Raw genomic sequence first — 22973 nt, 5'->3', positions numbered from 1 at the left:
TTTGTCAATTTCTTTGACGTTTTTTGTCACTTTTCCCAACGTTTTTTTTCCCGATGTTTTTTCCAGCATTTTTGTCACTTTTTTCAACGTTCTTAAAAATAAATAAATTGAAATGCTATGAGTTGAACACCAAACACCCAAATTTAAATTTTAAAGACGGAAGTGATGGTTTTTGGTGGCACCACTGGGACCCCCCCTGTAGATCTGGGTTCCTTGGCCCAGTATATTAAACCTAGCGTCAAAAACCTAGGGGTTAAAGTGGACCCGGAGCTTAAGTCAGATCAAGGCTGTTGTCAAGTCAAGCTTCTTCCACTTGAGGCAGCTGGCCAAAATAAAGCCAATACGGTCAAGACAGCACTTTGAGACAGTAATCCACGCCTTTGTTCGGCTGGATTACTGTAATGCACTTTATGTGGGGGTAAGTGGGTCCTCCATCGCCCGTCTCCAGATGGTACAGAATGCTGCTGCACGTCTTTTAACTGACACACATAAACATGAGCAGATTTCCCCCATCTTAGCCTCACTCCACTGGCTGCCTATTCAATTTAGGATCCATTTTAAATTTCTTTTATTCGCTTTTAAAGCCCTGAATGGTCTTGCCCCGCCCTACCTCTCGGAGCTTCTACGCCCTTATATCCCCACTCGCTAGCTCAGGTCAGAGGATCAGCTGCTCCAGAGTGTGCCTAAAACTAAGTGGAAGCTCAGAGGAGACCGAGTGCCTTTGCTGTGGCGGCTCCTAAATGATGGAATGATCTGCCTCTGCTCGTTAAACAGGCCTCTTCTGGGTCGGTTTCTAAATCCTGTTTTAAAACCCATCTCTTCTCTGTGGCCTTTGACACCTAGTAAGATGTTGACTTGTTGTACTTCTTTTAATTATTTAGATTGATTGCTTGTCATTGCGTAGCTATTATGTTTATTCATGTCATAAATGTTATTTACATGTCTTATTTATTCTTCTGTACAGCACTTTGGTCAACTTTGGTTGTTTTAAAGTGCTTAACAAATAAAGTTGGATTGGAAAGTAGTGAACTGATCATTTATTTGACTTGTGAAGAGTAACGGTTGTATAGAACCATCCATGTTATTTATTTTTGACAATTTGGTTGAAAGGAACCAAAATTTTCTGATATAGAAACTTTTTGAAAATGGGTCAAATTTGACCCGAGGACAACAGGAGGGTTAAATCGATTAGTTGTTTAAGAGAAAATGAATTACCCTAATTTATATTGTCAGTTAATCGTTAAGGTAATTTATCAAGTCAAAATCTCAAACACTTTCCAGCTTTACTCTCTTTTATGATTTTAAATCAATTATCAATAAATAAATATGTTATTTTGGCCTGTTGGTCAGAACAAAGTCAAAACAAGCCATTTTAAAAAACACAGTTTGACATTTTGGAAAATATGCTTATATGCTTTATTGCCAAGAGTTCAATCAGAAGATTGATTCCGCTCTCCACACATAGGGTGGTGTCAATCTTCTCACTTCCTCTCATCAAATGTCGAGCAAAGAAATCCCATTGGGCTCTGGGAAACAATTTATAGTCTGGACCAGTGTTACTCATTGCACGGCTCGCCAAGATTTAATTTGTGGCTTGCGTGGCAGTAAATAATACGGGGATATGATCATGCAGTCAATACAGATATTTCATAAAAACATTCAAAACATGCAGCGCTTTAACATAACCCTAAGTCTGTTCCATTACAAATAATTTATATTTAAAAAATACCCCAAACAGTGGCATTACAAGATGGAAATATAGACAAAAAAATATGTTTAAACTTGCTCTGCCCTTCAGTCAATAACACTGACTCACTGAGTTGCTAGTTTGGGTCTTTCCGGCTCTTAACGCTGAGGGCCCTATTTTAACAATCTAAGCGCACGGCGCAGGTGCATTTAGGGCGTGTCCAAATTCACTTTTGCTAGTTTGACGGAGGAAAAAAGGGTCTGTGCGCTCCCATCTCCCATTCCCCAGGTGCGTATGGACCTTGGTAAATTGCTATTATGATGGAGGATTTGCACCGTAATATTTTTATTTGTAATCTTCTGCGTGTGTGTAACAAGCATAGTGTGAGCGCCCTGTGCATAAGCCTAGAAGCATTTCACTAATGCGCTGTTGAAATAACAATGAAATGCTGAGTTATTGACTTTAGACCAGGTTTCTGTTGGTCAATGGCGCGATCACTTCCCGCTGCCTCAAGATAGCAATACACCCAGAATGCACCTGAACACACCTCCCTGTAAGACCAGCACCATGGGCGCAAAGATGGGCGCAGGTGCATTTGCTATTTAAACGACGTGGACGCTGGCCGGGAAATTGACAACTGCGTCGGTCTTAAACTAGCAAAGACACTTGGGTCGGGCTTTGCGCTGCGCCAGGTGCAAGATAGGGCCCTGAGCGTCTTCTCGGATGGTTAGATACATGATGGGCTTATGTAGAAAAAAATGACATACTGTATGTTCAGGGATGACAGATTGATAAGCAGTCATGATACTTATGACTGGATGTAGCTTTTTGATACTTTGCGGTAAAAGTGGCTCTCCTACTGACTTTGTTGTATCATGAAAAAAATAGTGAAGACCACTGGTCTAGACAAATAATCCATGAATCCTTAAAAAAACAAAAAGAAATCAACAGATTAATTGGCAGTGGATTAAATCTCTGTCAGCAGTTAATGGTCAAACCTCATCAGCAGCCTCTAGTTTAGAGTCAAACTGGCAGAAGATCTGGTCCAGCTCCTTGCGGATCACGTTAGCCAGCACATTCAGCCTCCCTCTGGAGACGGAGAAGCAGGCAAATTCATTTAATCGTATAGTATCGTGTGAAGAAAGGACTGACTGTCAGCGTTGAGTTTATAAGAGACATATACATTAGTCAGGCGTCAAATTCATAATGTGAAACAACGCATCTTTGTACGCAGCCTGCAGGCTGTAACAACAGATTTAAAAATGGGGGGAGGGGGGGGAGGAGCCAAATCTCTGACAAAATGATCACATAAACAAGCAATAAAAATGAAATAATACAAGTGGAACGTCGTGGATATAGACTACACATTTTCACTTATTCTAAAAGACGCAACAACAGTGTTTACCTGTGAGGCATGCCCATGATCACACTCTCCACTCCGCGCTGACTGGACTTGTCGATGATCGTCTTGAGGGCCGGGATGAGCGATTCGCAGCCTTCCAGACCGAACCGCTTCTCCGAAGACCACTTCCTCTGGAGGAACTCCTCGAACCTGTGAACAGGTGGTTGTGCTGCTTCACACTGGGGCTCAGAACATCTATCCCAGACTCAGAAGAACACCTCAGCCTCCAGCTGCCTTGCATGCTTTTCAATTATTATATTTCTTAAAGTTTTGCCATAGGTGTTATACAAACAATTACAAAAACCTACAAACCTTACATAACTCAAATGAGTGTAAGAGACATGTGACATACAGTATACAAAAGGACTATTTGACATACATAAACAGAGCTTGTAAACACAGAACATAAAACATATAGACTTTTTGACTAAACACTACAGGGGACAGTTTACAGTGGGGGTGGAGGAGGTGCATCCGTGTGCATGAATAGGCGCGTCCGTGTGTGTAAGTGTGCGTATGATGAGTGTTTTTGTGATTATAGTATGAAATGTTGTGAGTCGCGGTACTGTGTTATAGATATGAGAGGGAGTGGGTATGAAGTGTTGAGTATGTTGGATTAGGTGAGGCTCACCAGAAGGAAGGGAGAGAAAAAAAATAAAAAATAAAATAATAATATTAAGGCCGGTTACACACTGGCTGCGAGGCGAGTCTGTTTATATTTGGGCTCCCATGTTAACAGGTTAGAGCTTACACACTGCCCGCGTGACACGCACATCACAGGCTACAAAAACGCGTGCCTCCTAGAAACAGGACCGACGCCTATTTTTCATACGACACGCAAGCGTGTTGGAAGCGTTTCCAGGCAAAATAGAATAGGAAAAGATGTTTATATGTCGTTTAGACACAAATACATATTAATAAATGACATGTTGATGTTTGAAAGCCTCGAAGTTTTGATATAAATCCAGATATATATATAAATGTAATAAAAAAATAAAATAAAAAAATGGATTTTCTAATCTTGCACCCGTCAATACAGAATGAAATATTCTGGAGCCTATTTTGCCGTCAATACTGCCGATCTGTAATCAGATCAGTATATATTTATGTTTAACATGGTATTTCATTTTATCAATGGGAAACATCCATGTGTCCAGACAAGGGGGGAGGAGTGGGGCGTTTCATATGAACTACTGCGGTGTGTTGAGGAACGTGAAGAAGAAACGGCAACAACAGACCTTGTGGATCGGATCATTCGGGCCAGAAGTGTCTTCTTTTCTTCCAGACTGAACTGCATGACTCCCGGGGTCTCAAACTTCTGTCTGATCCACTGGCACTGCTCCATGTCGTTAATGAACATAAACTCTACTCCAATATGTTGACAGTAGGCCATCTAGAAGAGGGAGGGAAAGATGGGACTCGTCAAATGGAGACTTCAACGAGTCTAGTCTTCAGACTTTTTTTTTTTTTTTTTTTTAATGCTTAATGCTTATTTATCATGTATTTATCTATTGTACTTTGCAAGCTTTGGTTACTATTTATTGGTAACTATTTACTATTTGTCTATATGGAACTGTGTGTGTGTTTGTGTGTGTGTGTGTTAGATTATGCTGTGTTCATGGTATTGTACATGCACTGATGCTCAACACAAATGAAGTTCCTAACCTATAAATGAAGTTCTTTGAATTGAATTGAACTGAGTATCGTTTGTTCCGTTAAATTTAGAAGCTGCGCTCAGCGTTCAGCTGTCTGTGCAAACAGATGAAGACAAAGTAACAGATATGGGAGGGATTTTAGACTATACATTTGATTTGCAAATCGACTTACACCGGCTCACAGTTTGTTTTGGAATAGATTTTTTTTTTTTTTTATATTATGGATTGTTTTCTAGGCTCTTCGTGGCCTTGCTCCTTGCTATTATTTCTGATCTCTTAGCTCCTTGTACCAGTAAATATGTATGCAGCTTGAGATCCTCGATATCTTTCATCTGTTCCAGATTGTTAAATTAATTGTAATTACTTTTCATTTTATGTTCCAACAACAACAAAAACAACTCTCAGATGTTCCGCTTTCTTTCTTTTGGGTGTTACTAATGTTTCTTACAAGAAGTGAAGCTACATTTTGTTATTATGCCCCGTTTAACTGTCATACTGAATACTTATTACCCCTATACATATCATCACTGTTGGGACAGAAACCTTCCTTGTATATCCATATTTCGTCGTTTTATTTTTTTTCTTCCATAAATAGATGCTGTTGGTTAGCCTTTACGTCTGTCTGTGTGGGTTTTACAAATATTTAAACAGTGACAAAGGCAATTTCGTCTGACTGTTTGTTTTGGACATACAAGGTTTTGACGACAGTGACGATATGTACTTTCCTCTGCACTTCACCGCTTTTCCGGTTAGTCGCTAAACTGCATTTTGTTGTCTCAGTTCTTATATTCATTAAAGTTGAATCTTGTCTTGATTTTAAAACAGCAAACATGAATACTTGAAAACTTGTTCTTAATCTTTTAAGTGTTTCTAATGTTTCAGCTTCCCCGGATTTCTTGTGAGAAACATTAGGAACACCTACAAGCAAGAAAGTGGAACATCTGAGAGTTGTTTTGTAAGTAAAAAGTCAAAAGAAAAAAAAAGAATCAGGAACAGATACAAGATCTCAAAGATCCAGAGGATCTCAAGCTTGCTTTTAGGTGTTCCTAATGTGTCTCACAAGAAATCCGGTGAAGCTACTTTTTGTTTCTATGCCCCTAAACGGTCATACTGTACATGTATTACTCCTATACACATATGTACAGTACATTACTCTGCTCTGTTATCTCAGTTCTTGTACCCAATAAAGTTGAATCTAATCTAATCTTGATTTAAGAACAGCAAACTCGAAATTAAGGACGTTTCTATTCTGGCTTTTAATTTGGGATAATTCCACCTTGTCAGCTCTAAATGTTTCCTATTCATTTTATTTTTAATGGCAGAGTTTTGTAATCATACATTTTACATGTTTTTTTTATCCCATTTCGTGAAGTACTTCGGACTGCATCTCTGCATGAAAGGTGCTATACAAATCAAGTTATTATCAGTATAGGAATGTGGATTTATCTGAAGTATTTTACCTCCAAACGTCGTATAATCTCTCTGAGAGGCAAAGAGCCCTCGCTGCCACCGATGAAGGTGGTCGTGGGAAGCCGGAACACCTTGTCCAAGTCGGATTCAACCAGCCCGTAAAAACCTGTTGTGAAGACATTAACGTTAGGAGAAATCCCAAACAAGCACAGGAATGCAAACCAGGTTAAGGTGGGGGAAAAGGGGGGAGGGGAAGAGCGAGGAACAGCTATACAGAACACACTCCAAGTGGAGTTACACCCCGTGTTCTGTTTGTACTATTATTATACCGTTTAAAGGTCCCATGACATGGTGCTCTTTGGATGCTTTTATATAGACCTTAGTGGTCCCCTAGTACTGTATCTGAAGTCTCTTTTATATAGGCCTTAGTGGTCCCCTAATACTGTATCTGAAGTCTCTTTTATATAGACCTTAGTGGTCCCCTAATACTATATCTGAAGTCTCTTTTATATAGACCTTAGTGGTCCCCTAATACTGTATCTGAAGTCTCTTTTATATAGACCTTAGTGGTCCCCTAATACTATATCTGAAGTCTCTTTTATATAGACCTTAGTGGTCCCCTAATACTGTATCTGAAGTCTCTTTTATATAGGCCTTAGTGGTCCCCTAATACTGTATCTGAAGTCTCTTTTATATAGACCTTAGTGGTCCCCTAATACTATATCTGAAGTCTCTTTTATATAGGCCTTAGTGGTCCCCTAATACTATATCTGAAGTCTCTTTTATATAGGCCTTAGTGGTCCCCTAATACTGTATCTGAAGTCTCTTTTATATAGACCTTAGTGGTCCCCTAATACTGTATCTGAAGTCTCTTTTATATAGACCTTAGTGGTCCCCTAATACTATATCTGAAGTCTCTTTTATATAGACCTTAGTGGTCCCCTAATACTGTATCTGAAGTCTCTTTTATATAGGCCTTAGTGGTCCCCTAATACTGTATCTGAAGTCTCTTTTATATAGGCCTTAGTGGTCCCCTAATACTGTATCTGAAGTCTCTTTTATATAGGCCTTAGTGGTCCCCTAATACTGTATCTGAAGTCTCTTTTATATAGACCTTAGTGGTCCCCTAATACTGTATCTGAAGTCTCTTTCCTGAAATCCAGCCTTGGTCCAGAATTACAGCCACTAGAGCCAGTCCAGAGAAAGGGGAGGTAACCTTGCTCCTTATGACCTCATAGGAGGAGATTCCAGATCGGCCCATCTGAGCTTTCATTTTCTCAAAGGCAGAGCAGGACCCTATCACCATTTCTAGCCAATTGGGGACCATAGGCAGGCTGGGGGAACGCATATTAATGTTAAAAAACCTCAAAGTGAAATTTTCATGCCATGGGATTACTCCGCGCCGGCAGCAATCACGGCCACTCCTGACAATGCTGTGATTCCACGCAGTGTGTCACAGAAGCGTCCTATTAATTGATTACATCAAATAATAGTTGAATCTATAAAATGTCAGAAAATAAACACCTTAAAATTGCTTTAAACCCAAAAATATTTACTTTACGAATAAGACAAAGAAAAGCAGAGATACATGATTTATCTTTCACTGTCGTTAGCGAGATAACGCATTTGGCCTTGGAGGAGGTCTGCGCTCTCCGAGCGTTACAACCGTAACATTTTCAGTTGATTGACTTATCGATGAATACGTTTGTTTTGTTGTGTGGAGGTTCTGTTTTTGGTAGGTTTCGGATTTGGACGAATATTGGGCTTTTGGACGTTGTTCAGTTTCTGCCGAACCCTATAAATTTTTTCCACCGAGCCGAACCCTACGCTTGCAGTACGCGTGCTACGCTGGTCGACGTAATGACGCCGCCGTTGATTATGGGAAGGTGTTTACGTAGATGGAGCGTTCATTGCTAGCCTGACCAGCCAGCTCCACATCCAGATGTTGGGTCTGGGAACTCACCATTGACAGGGCTCAATCCAAGGGGCGGGATAAACAGTTGTCTTTGAAATTCCCACTGCAGGCAATAGGATAGCGCTACAACCAGGCAGAGCAACGAAGAAGGTAGCGAAGCTAGTTGATAGATTAAACTTTTGCCGTATCCGGTCGGCAAAACTGCGAACACATCTTCCTTTTTTAAGAATGACTTCAGTGCCGTTCTCTGTTCTTTTCTCAAAGAAAAGCTGAACTCCAAGTCTTCCAGAAGACCGCTGTTCCCAGCAGCAGCAGCCATAAGCCCCGCCCACCGACTCTATACACGATGCGATTGGCCTGAACAGAGTTTGGTTTTTCCAGCTCGCAAGCCAACGGAGAGTGCCTAGACCCCCCTGGCTGCAAAATAATTTTGCTGCTGCTAGGGTGCGTCTAGATTTCTAGGCTAGTTCAATGCAGCAGGCTGTGAGAAAGTGGAAATGGAACTCGTGAGCAGAAAAAGTTGTTGTTTGGCAGTACTTCCAGTCAAAAGAAGGCCATTCAAGTCCAGCTACATGTTCAATCTGCAATGCCGATTTGTCTGGTGGTGGCGAGGACCCTAAACAATACACAACATGGCCGCTGTTACAACATCTGGTACGAAACATCCGAAAGAATACGAGCTGTGCATGAAGGAATCTACAGACAGCAGCCAAAATGCAGCAACTTCAGGTACGGCAAAGGAAGGACAGTCACAGGTAAAAACTGGCGTTAACCAGACGGTGCCTCTCCCCGGGCTGTCAGCTGTTCTCTCGGTAAATGAGTCTCCCTACAGTGGGAGCGGAGCGACCGAACGGCCGGCTGCTGCTCGTTAGCTAACGTTAGCTTCTAATGTCACCCACCCAGCATGCCTTCATCATACACTGGTTAGTGAAAAATTGCCAAACAAAATTGTCACTTATCTGGCTATAGCGATGTGCTTTCCTACGATGCGGAAAGAGCGTGTGAATTCAACATCAAGTTGTTACATTTAACTATTTTAGAGATTTGTGGACATGGTTTACTTCATTAATGCGTTTACTGTGGTAATGGACTGAGGATGGAAGTAGGATTTGGTATTCAGATTCGGCAGAATCTTAACCAGTGGATTTGGTATTCGGCCAAATCCCAAAAATCTGGATTCGGTCCATCCCTAGTTTTTGGTTAGCCCGTTTTTTAATAAAACTGTGGGGAAAAAAGCTCACGCAGCAGAATAACTTTTTACAAATAAGAACCAGCTTTAAAGTTGTCATTGTTCTAACCTTCTTTTCTTTGTGAGTTTATGTTAACAAATCTTGGCTGGACTTTGCTAACACTAGGAATTCTTAAATGTCACCTTGTAATAAACCACACGTTTACGTTAGACAAGACACTGTGAGAAGCAGCTGAACGCAAATAACAAGCAGGAGTTATAAGCAGGAGTGATAAGATAGATTTGCTGGTTGAATGCTATATCTATATTGTGAGGAGAAACAGTCTGAGACACTATAGCTTGGTGTTATCTGAAGCATATTTTGCACCAAACCGAGATAAGACACTATGGAACAGAAGGAGGGGAGGGGAGAAGGGTTGAATTTATGTTTCTACATCGCTGTCAGCAAATTAGTGCAGGCTGCTGTGCTGAGGACAGGGAGTTTTTTCAATCCAATATTACAGAGTCAGCTCTCTGTTACATAAGGGATCTTTAGACGTTCCTCCCCCTCCGTGAAACACCCTGCACATAAACACACACAGAACTTGGTTTTCTTTGATGGGTCAATATAAAAGCTGAACGATTAAGCGCAGTAATCAAGTACTATCTGCCTGCAATCTAATCAAAGTAACATTTTAATGAAGCAAGCACAGATAAGCCTCGATAAGTCCTGTTTGAGCCCTTTGGCTGCTGAGCAAAGGTTAGGAGGAGCCAACAAAAACACGTAGGGATGGGTACCGCAGGCTTTTTCCAGGGTTTTTAGAGCACTGAGGTCACTAAAAGGAGAACAGCTGGTCCACCTTAAAAAGGTCAGCCCACCTTAAGTTAGTGAACCTGTGGCAAATGTATCGCTAGCTACGTGGCTAATTCCTGCCCTTCACTTTAACCAGCAGGTAGCAAGCAAGACAGGGGAATTTGGCTTGGGTTTTGGTGATGTAGCATTTATTCACCGACAGATAAACTGCACGCAGACTGCGCTGCTACGCTCACAGCTATAACGTTACTGCTAACTTAATACTCACGGACACACACCTCCCTCTCTCTCTCTCTCTCCCTCCCCCTCTCTCTCTCAAGTGAGCAGACGCCCGTCCCACGCGTCGGCTCGCCGTCCAGATGCTCTTCACGTTGTTTTGATGTTCATACGCTTAGGCGGTGTGCCAAAGCGCTCAGGCAGTGCGCCTAATTTGTATAATGGCAGGGACTGGTTCCTGGGAGGTCAGTACCGAAATAAATTATTTGGGTGCAAATGTTCCACCAAAGCAAGTGCCTTCCCGAGACTATTTTGCAGAGCCACCGTCACTGCGTCCGGAGTTCCATTGTGACTGGTTTAAAGAAACGCAAACAACCCAGAACTCTAGCCTGCAGTGTACGAGCCTGAGCTCAATGCGTGTGGTCGGTGTTGGAATTACTGCAAGTTTACTGGAGAACGGAGAGGAAATCTTAGCGAAAATTGCCACTTCAAGGCTTGAATGAGACATGGCCCTTTTTCCCCGCTCTGCTGTGAAGCAGCGGTGCTCGTGCACGTCTATTCCTGGCCCACATTGGTTTCGAAATGACACTACACAAAGGAATCCTATGGTGCAGGTTATATTTGCTTAAAGCATTCTGCTGGTAAACAGCAGTTAGACATGAAATGCCAGTTGCTCAACATTACCAAGCAGGCCTTTAAGGTGGGTCTGACCTTTAAAAGTAGCTGACACACAGTCACACTGACAGTCTGGCGAGGTCGGTGACTCGAGTCTGTTCGGTGTGTTCTGTGCCGTCGTCAGTCGGAGGACGACAGCGTGATCTGTGTTTACTAGGTCTAGAGAGATGTCCGTCATTTCCGGTTTTCTTTTCTTTTTTTTTTTGGCGACAATACAGATTAGCGCCACCTGCTGTTACAAACTTGGGAAACAACTTAACTTATTTCTGCAAAAACATACAAATAAAACACACACACCGCCTTTCCAAGAACCACCACCCCTGGAGCTCAATACACTTTTCCCCAAAAAGAGATGAGAACCAACACAGAGGACACCATGAACAACCCAACACTAGTTAAGAGTCTAATGAGTAACCACAGGAAAACTGGTTTCGAATTGACCTTCACCAGAAACACCACAGACCGAGAGCAGCCTGGATGTAGGCCATGGGTTAGTTCCCACTGAGAGAGCAAAAGAGCAAGGTTTGAGGTTCTCCTCCTACATCGAATCAGATTATGCGGACGTCCTTTAAAATGGGAGAACTCTAGAGGCATGGAGAGACACCAACACACAAACTGGAGGTTAAGTATCGCACAGGGCTTGTCATTTATTCTTTTTAGGCCGATTTGGACCCCTACACCGACCTATTGTCCGACCTCTGTGAACCTCAGCGCCATCAGGACAAAGAGCAACTCGGGAACACTGAACAATACCACTATCAACTGTAGAAACATCCTATAACAGCTCATAACAATCGCCTGCTTTTGAACTCAGAGGCCCAACCTTTTCATCAGGCACAATGACAGTTTGCCCCACACACACACATTATTTTTTTGGCCATTTTAGGCCTTTATTTTACAGGATAGCTCAAGACATGAAAGGGGAGAGAGAGGGGGGGATGACATGCAGTGAAGAGCAGAGGTTGGAGTCGAACCCCTGGCCCGCTGCGTCGAGGAGTAAACCTGTATATATGGGCGCCCGCTCTACCAGATGAGCTATCTGGGCGCCCAGAAAGTGGTGTGTTAACACCCATAAAGCATGTTGTCTTATCCTGTTTCCTCAGAAACTAAGTTGCTGTGCTGATAAGGGGAACAGAATACACATGAGCACGACCAAAAGTGCCTTATTATTGGGTCATACATAAAGATATTAATGACTAATAATCTGGTCATGATGACAAAATAAATAAAACACACCACTTTTTAATAAGGCATACTTCACTTTAAGACCTTATACTGTAGGTTATGTGCCAAATGGCTTTATTAATGGGTAGGCTAATAAAACGTTCGTTAATGATTTAGATTTAAGCATGTAATAGCAAGTAATAAGCATCAATAAAACCAACATTTAGGTTGGCAGATTGATGTATATCCTCTAGCATAACTAGCACTGTCTTCTAGCTCTTTGATTCATCTTGATGGCTTCTTAGAAAGTCTAAACCCCAGGTCCATTTCTTAATAACTTACTTCTTCTTATCTAAGAAGCAATAAACTCATGCAGTTATTAATGTTAGTAAATCATCAACAGGGTGTTCTTCTATTAAAATAATCTAGAAAGTCTGCAGTTAGTTAGTTTAGAACTGACCTCAGTCAGTTCGAGGTGACCTTTGAGTTGCTGGGACCAAAAAGTGTTTTGGTATTTTTCTAAATGACAGAAGATTCCAAAGATGTTGGATGGGTGTTACACATGAAATGTCAGTTTTTCAACATTACCAAGCAGGCCTTTAAGGTGGGCCTGACCTTTAAGGTGGAACAACTAATCTCATTTTAAACTGCTCGGCTGAATTTAGTGTGAGCTGTTCTGACAACCAGTTAAAACTAATTTTGTATTGCTTATAGTTGTCAAGACCAGACATTTCTAGTAATTGCCCTTTTCCTAAATATATCTACAAAAAACTCGGGAAACAACTTAACATATTTCTGCAAAAACATACAACAACTGCAAGCAATAAACTCTGCCGTTATTAATGTTAGTAAATCATCAACAGTCTGTTCTTCTATTAAAATAATCTAGCAAGTCTGCAGTTCAATCATTTCTTTAGAACTGACCTGAGTCAGTTCGAGGTGACCATTGACCTTTGAGTCACTGGGACCAAAAAGTGTTTTGGTATTTTTCTAAATGACAAAAGATTCCTGGCCCACGATAGTTTCAAAATTACACTATACCAAAGAATCCTATGGTGCAGGTTATATTTTCTTAAAGCATTCAACATTTAAATCTCAGTCTCAGCGTTCATTGTGAAGCTGCAGTGTTTCCGTTATATACATTATTATTGTCGTCGCTACTTCAGACTTTTATGAAATATCATGAAGTTGCAATGACATAACTCTGCAGAGCTGTACGTTCCACTGAACTCAAGCTAACAGGCAAATGCACCTGCGCCCATGGGCGTGCTGTTCTTACAGGGAGGTGTGTTCAGGTGCATTCTTGGCGTATTTCTACCTTGAGGCAGCGGGAAGTGTAAAACAGTGTTCTTCACACTTTTGTGTAACAATAGTTACTCAACTCCACAACCACAGAGATTCAGTTAGAAGCAAAAAAAGTACCAAGCAGGAACAGAACAGTGCAGTGCTGCTTGACGCGGCTATCCCCTGCTGTGAGGCCGCAATGAAGACAGGAAATTAAGGCCGGAAAAATGGAAATAAAGATAGATAGGAAATAAAGATAGGGCGCTGAGTCTCTTCCTGCTGTTCCATGGATCCGTCAGACGATAATTTCTCGTTCTCTCCGCAGTTAAAAGATTTAATAGCGTCTTTGTGGCGTCTTCTTCTTCGCCCTCGTTGTTTGTTTACTTCCGGTAGTGGCAGCCGCGTGATAAAACGTGATCAACACACCCACTCGCTGCGAGTTCTGACCTTCAACCAGACAGGAAGCGGAAGCAGCATTGGGCCCAGGCCCACCAAAGATCGCACGAGGCAAATCGCAGCAGTAGTGCCGTTTTTTTTTGCTCTCTTATAATAACCGATTATACATTTTCATATTTTAATCTCTGTTTCTTTTTACTATTCGAATATATAGTCTAATTTAGAACATTTGTTGACAGCCCTAGTGGGAGGTGATGAAATCAAAAAGGTGGGGGCTTCAGGTCGGCAGCCATGATGCCCAGAATTTACGGTTGTGTCACATGGACAAAGAAGATTAACAGGAGGGGTAAAAACAGCAGAGTAGAAAGAAAAAGACACTCAGTGAAAGGTGGGGGACGGGACAATGTTTTGAGTAAAATTAAAAAGGGAAGAGAAAAGGTGGGACAAACCAAAGAGATGAAGTCTTTCAGGATGAAAGAGATCCAAAAACAAAATGAGAGGAAGGACAAGAACAAAGAGGAAAACATTAGTCAACAGGTTTATATTTCTCACCAACGTTCTGGAAACCAATGGCACACGGCGCATCGTCAAAGTCTACACAGCTGATGTTCATGGGGTCCAACTTGGCTATGTGATGCCCTCGCACCTAAACACAGGACAACACAGCTCAGTGATTATGTGTGAAGGTTTCAACAGGTCAGTCTTTGACTAACCATTTCTACAGATAAGTGTCTGTCTGTGCTTTGTTAACCGCTGACCACTTCCTAGAAGATTTCCAACAGACAGTATATCCACACGTTAGCAGAATCATAGACACGGATATAGGTCAAAAAGGTTTAAAAAAAAGTCACAACACCCACAAAATGACTTGTTTCACTCTCAGGATTCAGAGGTCTCTAGTAGAGCTGGGCAATATATCGATATTATATCGATATCGTGATATGAGACTAGATATCGACTTAGATTTTGGATATCGTAATATGACATAAGTGTCTTTTCCTGGTTTTAAAGGCTGTATTACAGTAAAGTGATGTCATTTTCTGAACTTACCAGACTGTTCTAGCTGTTCTATTATTTGCCTTTACCCACTTAGTCATTATATCCACATTACTGATGATTATTGATCAGAAATCTCATTGTGTAAATATTTTGTGAAAGTACCAATAGTCAATACTACAATATCGTTGCGGTATCGAGGCATTTGGTCAAAAATATCGTGACATTTGATTTTCTCCATATTGCCCAGCCCTAGTCTCTAGTGTGCCTGCTCTATGGGACCCATAGTGCAGAAGCAGCGGCGATCATCTCTAAACTGAGCAACACTCATAAAAATGAATGGGGCTCTGCCTTGAACGCTGTATCCAGGTTATTTATACATCCATGATTGGCCATCTGTACTTAACACAGCTTTAATATGTCTGTAACTGATCAGTAAACTGTCTAATAGGGCTGTAAACAAAAGTGTGAATAACACAATAAAAGGTTTTTGGAACTTCATTATGGCCCTCTGAGTGTTGCTTTAGACAAAATGTGATCATCAGACTGTTTATTATAAAATTATTAAAAAGGTCATCAAACTTTAATGTCACCTAACCTGAATTTAATAGAATATTTGCAAAACAGGTTAAAAACACCAGCTTGTAGGTCTGTAACTTATAATAATGTGTATAAAAAGTCATAAACAAGCCATTATTTAATTGATATGGCTTGTAAAATCCATACAAATACATCTTTCCCCGCCTCTAAACTGCAAAGACACTCTATTGTCAGTTTGCTGTTTGATCTTCCTTATCATTTCACTGTAGCATACAGTACGTTGTGCTGATACCGCAGGCCTGAAGATAAGCGCTGTGTCTTTACAGTACAGTCCCTCTGATATGATTTAAGATCATTACATCCTGAAACATAAGTCCATGTCACTGTCAGATAATAGTGCTGAAGATATAATTAAAAAAAAGCCTTTTCTGTATGACATACATTTCTCAGCATAAGTAAATACACCCATGTTAGAGTTGACTAAAAAGAGGAATAAAAAGAAAATATCATTAATTTAAAAAATAAGGAAATATCCAACCTTTAAGGACCAATTTTCTTTGTGAATGAATAATGTATAATTACATAATAATGTAAATAAATAAATAAATAAATAAATAAATAAATGTTCTTCCTTAAAATACGTAATAAGCAGATTTTTATTAATTTTATTTTCTGATAATTAATTTTCTGGAATTAAAATAGCCCCCCCCCACATCATCACATACCCTTCACCATACCCCCCACATCATCACATACCCTTCACCATACCCCCCACATCATCACATACCCTTCACCATACCTACATATTGGCATGGGGTACTTTCCATAAAATCATCTCTCAATGCAAATCAAACCAGATATAAAACTATGCCAATCTCTAGGTATGGTGAAGGGTATGTGATGATGTGGGGGGTATGGTGAAGTATGTGATGATGTGGGGTATGGTGAAGGGTATGTGATGATGTGGGGGTATGGTGAAGGGTATGTGATGTATGGGGGTATGGTGAAGGGTATGTGATGATGTGGGGTATGGTGAAGGGTATGTGATGATGTGGGGGTATGGTGAAGGGTGTGTGATGATGTGGGGGTATGGTGAAGGGTATGTGATGATGTGGGGGTATGGTGAAGGGTATGTGATGATGGGGGTATGGTGAAGGGTATGTGATGATCGGGGGTATGGTGAAGGGTATGTGATGATGTGGGGGTGTGATGATGTGGGGGTATGGTGAAGGGTATGTGATGATGTGGGGGTATGGTGAAGGGTATGTGATGATGTGGGGGTATGGTGAAGGGTATGTGATGATGTGGGGGTATGGTGAAGGGTATGTGATGATGTGGGGGTATGGTGAAGGGTATGTGATGATGTGGGGGTATGGTGAAGGGTATGTGATGATGTGGGGGTATGGTGAAGGGTATGTGATGATCTAGGGGGTATGGTGAAGGGTATGTGATGATGTGGGGGTATGGTGAAGGGTATGTGATGATGTGGGGGTATGGTGAAGGGTATGTGATGATGATGTGGGGGGGCTATTTTAATTCCAAAGGCCAAGGGAACTTCATCAGGATGCATAGTATCCTGGATCCATGAAATAACTGCCCTTTAAAAATAAAAACCTGCCTGCCTCTATGGGAATTTAACATAGGGGTGTACTGACTTTTGCCCCCTGTATTTTAAGGAAGAACATTTATTTATTTACAATACATTATTCATTCACAAAGAAACCTGGTATCCTTAAAGGTTGTATTTTTCCAAATATTTTTAAATTAACGCATTAAGATAAATTTCCAAAAGATAATTTTTTTAGTCAACTTTAGCATTGGTGTGTGAAGATATGCTGAGCACTGTAATTATCTCAGGTGTGTTTGTAGTTTTACCTGGTATGCTCGTATGAGTGATTGAACTGCTAGATGATCCTCCACCAGTTTCTCCACATTCGGTTTAGCCCCCACCAGTCCCCGGGCACTGGCCAGTCCCTGAGAAGACCCAATGAGGGGTGGAGGGCTCTGGTAGGCCGCACCGGGCGGAGCCCCAGCGTTAGCGTTACGGAAAAAAATATCCCAGGACTGCAGGGAGACACAGGAGAGAGAATGTAACAAGTTACTCGGAGAGTGAAATGCATAACAATGCCATGACATGTAAATTCAAGAGTGTACTTTTTGCTACGCTGGTGTGTTTAGCGCAGGTGCTGTGTGCAGGGCTTTGTACCCCTGTAATTGAATGCACCATTAGTTTAACAAGGTGCACATGAATGCACAATGGAGCCAGAGCCCATGTGCTTTACCTTCATTTTTTGTTGACATAACTCACTCGCGGGGAAAGCTAAATGTTGCCACAACGGTGACTTCAGGGAAGCAGAAGGATTTCCCAGTTCTTTTGTTTCTCCGTCATCTCCGACCTCGGGCAGAGGCCAATAGATTCCAAAATAGTCAAGCTGCAGGCTACCGCTAAGCTAATGTTAACCTGTGTCTTTAGCTGCATGCTACCAGCTATGCTGTCTATTTTTTTTTTTTTTTTGTGACGTGAGAAAGTAGGTGGCAATGGAGAGAGAAAAAGATACCGGCACAATCGCTGATCCTGCTTTTGATTTCAATAGTCAGAATCAATGCTCATTTCGATAGATTTTTGATTTAAAATCTAAATCATGACACCCCTAAGAACTACAATATATATATTATGTCTTATACATTTTCAGTGTGTCCTACAGTCTACAGCCATGCTAGCAGCTCTGTGAGGCACAAGGCACAGCAGTACTTGAAGCTAAATGCTACCATTACCATGCATCCATCTGATAGTTGTTGAGATATTTCAGTTTGTGGTGGACTGATGAAGGACTGACATTGCCATCTCTAGAGCCGTGCCGCTTGTATGGCTAAAAACACACTCATAGTCTATTTGAACTTTAACTTAGATACGTTTCTGACCAGAGAGAGGAGAGTAATTGGATTATTGCTGCGAGAGGCTTTAAAGATCAGCGTAGATACATGGTAAATAAAGCTTCTTTACACCTGCCTCTGTAGTGGGATACTAGCTTACAGGTAGATTGTGACGAAACATTGTTTTCACAGAGTCACAGTCAGCTTAACTCATCACCAACTGATGATAACTGCAGGGATTGCATGTGACAATACCCAGCCCGATCTTTCACACACTGTTTATTGAATATTTTTATGACCGGCTTTGCAATGTGGAGGCCTGTCTGTGTCCAAGGGTTTCAGGTTGATCCACTTTATGGTGTTTATGAGTTTATTGATTGATGATCTGAGGTTGTTCTACCTGGCCTGCCAAAGCAAAGTTTAAAGTTCTAGATAAGCTTGCCAACTGTGCCTTTCTAGTAATTTGGAAGGTTTGTTTGCAAATGCCGGTTTTATGTGAGGTTGAATTCAAAAGAGCTATTCAGTGTTGCTTTGACATGTCTAAAGAAATATTTCTGACTCGGAGGAACTTATTGCTGGAATGGAGTCAGTGATTCAAAGGCTTCAGGCCACGGCTGTGAACTGAGGCTCAATTAAAATAAGCTATTCTTCAATTAAAATCGATCTTTGTTTGAGGGATCTGATATTAAGTAAAATCCCAAAATCGATCTTTAAAAATGTGCCTTTTCAATGACTGTCAAGTTAGTTCTGTTAAGTTTGAAGTACTTTAAACAAACGTTTTAGGGTTAATTTAATTATTAACCTGGATGCATTATAAAAAGATATTTGAGGGTTGCCTTTTGCTTGTACAATTTACAGTTCTCTGAGAATCTCTTTTATATCCAAGCAAAAAAAGTTGGTATTGTAACTGGAATTTCCTTAACCTAAATGATATCGAACCGAAAATGTAATTGAGATGGACTTTGTGCATCGGAATCAAATCGGGAAATCATTGGCAATACCCAGCCATAGTAACACAGGTTATGTTTTTTTCCACCCCTAATTCACAGTTTGTTACTTCCCGTTTTGCTCTACTGCTTGTTGCTGTGGTGCTCTACTATTCAAACATGCATAAGCAAACACACAGAGTACCGGTTCCTATTTCTACATTTACCCTCCTGAATTTTGGACACATATATGTAACCAATAAGAGCATTTTTTTATCTTTTCAGGCCCCAATAGGAAACAGATGAGTAACATTCAGTGCAAAGGGTTTAGAACTGGACATGCTGCAACTAGTCTCGCTTTGCCAGACCTCCACCGCGGTGCTGCTGGATATAGACGAGGCTGCAACTAACGATTATTTTCATTGTCAATTAATCTGTCAATTACTTCTTAAAGCCCAAGACGATGTCCTCAAATGTTGTTTAGTCCACAACTCAAAAGATATTCAGTTTACTGTCACAGAGGAGTGAAGAAACTAGAACATATTCACATTTAACAAAGCTGGAATTAGATCATCTGTTTTACTTTTTTCATTAAAAATGACTCAAACCCAAATCATCAAAAAAGTCGGCGATTAATTTAATAGTTGACAACTAATTGATTTATCTTTGCAGCTCTAATTGTAGGGCACTGAACCTGCTTTGCAGATGTGTGTAAACTCGCCCCCTAAAGGCAAAATCAAGTTTCCAACCAGACGTCAAAAGATAAGACAGAAGGTGTTCAATACCTTGTGCACATTCTTGGGATTCTCCAGCCACGCATAGTACATCTCCTCCACATAGTTGGAGCTGGTGCCATTAAGAAAGGGCTCAGCCGCCACAGAAGTGTTCAGGCGCATCACGGGCTTAAACGTCCTTAATCCCCCTTCGATCGCCAACAGCCTGGGCTGTGATAGGCTCTGGGCTGTCTGTGCAGCCGTTAAAGGCCGAAGCCTTGCAACTGTAGTCCTTAAGCGGTGCATGGCTGCAGATCAGCCACAGCTCCTCTCCTTCCGTCCCTTGCTGGGGGAAAAGATATATAGCAGCAGTGTCCAGGACAAGGAGACCCTCGACGCTCCTCAGCAGCTGCTCCTCTCACTGCTCCGGTTTGGTTGAACCGATGACGCTCGCTACTATACAGCTCCTGCTACGTCTCTTCTGCCGATCATCCACTGGATCCCGCTGAACCTAAATGTAAATATTGTCCATCAGAAACACTTCATAGTTGCAACTTGTAATAAAATAGTCATTTCGAAAGACAGAGAAAAGGAGCGCTTCTTTCTGGTGGTGGTTGAAAAGTCTTACAAGGTCCTCTTTGGCACAGGGGTAATCAATCATTAATATAGTCATTGTTGACATATGCAAAACAAATACAGAGAAGCAGTCGTTGGCAAAGATAATCGTATTGCTCATTACAATCCTCGTTAAACGGGTTTAAAAATAAAACCACGCAAGTAAAGAATGAGAATCTAAGACATAAAAAAATAGTGCAGAAGTTGAAATATAGGGATAAAATACAGGCCAACAATGGAGCTCTATTGCACAGAAGAATAAGCCTGCTTAGGCTACACAGACTTAAATGTTCGGCTACTTCTTTTAGTTACTAGTCAATTAATTGTTGGTTTTGGTCTTTTCATGTGGTTTGCTGACACAAAAAAAAAAGTAGAATATCACCCTCCTTATCCTTCAATGATGAAAAATGAAACTCAGTACTGTAACCGTATCTCAGGTCTAGATCAGTGATAAAACTCTGAATAGTACAGTAAGTACTGTACATCCTAAATATAGGCTAGCTAGACCAGTGGTTCCCGAAGGGTCAGTGAGGTAGTTCCAGGAGGTGCCCAGCTACTAGGTGAAAATATTAGGCTATTACTAGATAGATAGATAGATAGATAGATAGATAGATAGATAGATAGATAGATAGATAGTTTATTTATCCCGAGGGAAATGTTAGGCATCCAGTAGCTTAGACAACCATAACACAACAAACACACATTTATCTCGCATACATAAAAATCACTCACAGAAATGTAAAGAGTTAACAATTTGTGTAGTGATTACAAAAGGTCTGGTATGGACTGACCACGTGATGCAATGACCACGATAAGGTGCTATGGTAGAGTGTGTGCAGTTGTGGTAGTGCAAAAGTGAACATTGCAGGGATTGAACAGTGCAATAGCTTATTATTAACTATGACTATGAAAAGACAAGAATGTAATCATAATAGAATTGCTTAAGAATACTATAATAATTCCATTCATAACAACATATTGTATGACTATTTTGGTCATGCTTTCATACACTCTCTGTAGCCTAATAAAACCTCCCCACTGCTAATGCGTAATGTAATGCAGTGCAGAACAAGTTCCTCCCCGAGGCTATTTTGCATACGTACACGTCGCCACGGAACTAACGCCCCCCCAAGACGATTCTGATTGGTTTAAATACAAACAATCCAGAGTGTTTCTTTTCGATTGAAATCATTTTATATATATATATATATATATATATATATATACCCCATATATATATATATATACACCCCATGTGTGTATATACACACATTTCTATGTTTTTTTTCCGGCTATCCCAGAATACCGTATATCTGTGATGCAGCCGACTTCTCTCCACCAAACCCAACCCCCCATGCACACAGACACAACTTTGTTTTACGTTAACTTTAAGGGGACATTTCATCGATTTGCATTCATTGTCTAACTACTAAATGTCTAACCCCAACCCTTAACTTTAGCTGAGGAGTCTTGACCCTAAACCGTGAAATGAAAAACGTTGTGGGGAGTTGTGTTTTTGTCCCCACAATGTGCCGGTCTGATGAGCTCGATGTCCCCACAACAATAGCACTACACGTTCACGCACACAAACACCAACAGTTCCTCGTTTCGAGCGTGTACAAACTGTTTTTTAAATTAATAAAAACCCCGGAAGCAGCACTTTTCCACACGGCATTCGGTCAGTTGTTTAAAGTTAAAGTTAAAGTAGCATTTCTCTCCTCAGTTAAACGCGTCGCTCAAACTTTCGTTTTTACTGTTCCGAGTTCGTTACCTTTTCCTGGCGCCCGCGTGGCTCTCTTTCCACAGCTGTAGTAAACAAGGAGCAGACTCAGCAGCACTGTCCTGTCCTGTCCCGTGAGCTGATAGCGCGACTCGCGAGCACGATGCAGCGTGTGTGTGTGTGTGTGTGTGTGTGTGTGTGTGTGTGTGTGTGTGTGCTGCAGCAGCGGGAGAGCTGTGTGTGTGTGGGTGTGTAGCCTGCTCAGTCAGGAACTGTCTAATCGCTTTTTGGTGCTGATCTGCGTCACGCCCGTGGGTGACGTCAGCACAAAATCATTGCGGTTGCGTCAGCAAACACACAAAAAAAACTCAGTTTTCACTCTTTGGTGAAACTGAGTATTTAAAAACACAACTTTAAAACTGTATTTAATAAAGTAAAAAGTGTTCTATTTATTTTATTTTAGTATAAAAACGATAAAAAAAAAAAGTATGTATAAAAATTTTGTCTATAATAGAGCCTTTAGGTATGCGTGCAGTTTAGTGTCCCAAATTCCACTATGGCCACGCCAAGACCCGCCCTACAAGCAGCTCGATTGGTTGGGGTCTTCTTGTATACTGTCTATGGTTGGGGTTAGGCATTTGACCTCGAGTGGTTAAGGTTAGGATAGCTGATTGGTCAGGGGATAGGACCTGTACCAATGGGGGGAATTTGGCTACCGAACCTTTATATACATTGTTTGTATATATAATCTTAACCTGAAAAGTTAGGTGGAGTACAAGTACCTCAAAATTGTACTTAATTAC

General features: G+C 41.1%; 1 protein-coding gene across 2 annotated transcripts in view; it reads right to left on the bottom strand.

Moving 5' to 3' along the window:
• Nucleotides 1-22422, bottom strand: part of ogdhb (oxoglutarate dehydrogenase b) — a 38348-nt gene extending 15926 nt beyond the window's left edge. Inside the window, exons 1-8 of one of the 2 annotated variants that reach the window (XM_039779693.1) lie at nt 22222-22422; nt 19908-20346; nt 17198-17386; nt 14339-14432; nt 6205-6320; nt 4328-4482; nt 3093-3239; nt 2686-2776 (exon numbers count right to left, since the gene is read on the bottom strand). In XM_039779693.1, the coding sequence (XP_039635627.1) occupies nt 2686-2776; nt 3093-3239; nt 4328-4482; nt 6205-6320; nt 14339-14432; nt 17198-17386; nt 19908-20141 (1026 nt within the window). In that variant the 5' untranslated portion in view covers nt 20142-20346; nt 22222-22422. Of the gene's footprint in view, nt 1-2685; nt 2777-3092; nt 3240-4327; nt 4483-6204; nt 6321-14338; nt 14433-17197; nt 17387-19907; nt 20347-22221 lie in introns of those variants that run through there. The other variant, XM_039779692.1, reaches the window with a different exon arrangement.
• Nucleotides 22423-22973: the final 551 nt, after the last annotated feature.

This window comes from Perca fluviatilis, chromosome 17 (genome assembly GCF_010015445.1).
Source record: "Perca fluviatilis chromosome 17, GENO_Pfluv_1.0, whole genome shotgun sequence".
NCBI classification, from domain to species: domain Eukaryota; kingdom Metazoa; phylum Chordata; class Actinopteri; order Perciformes; family Percidae; genus Perca; species Perca fluviatilis.
The sequence above is the reverse complement of the archived record's forward strand: the minus strand, read 5'-3'. Positions and strand labels throughout refer to the sequence as shown.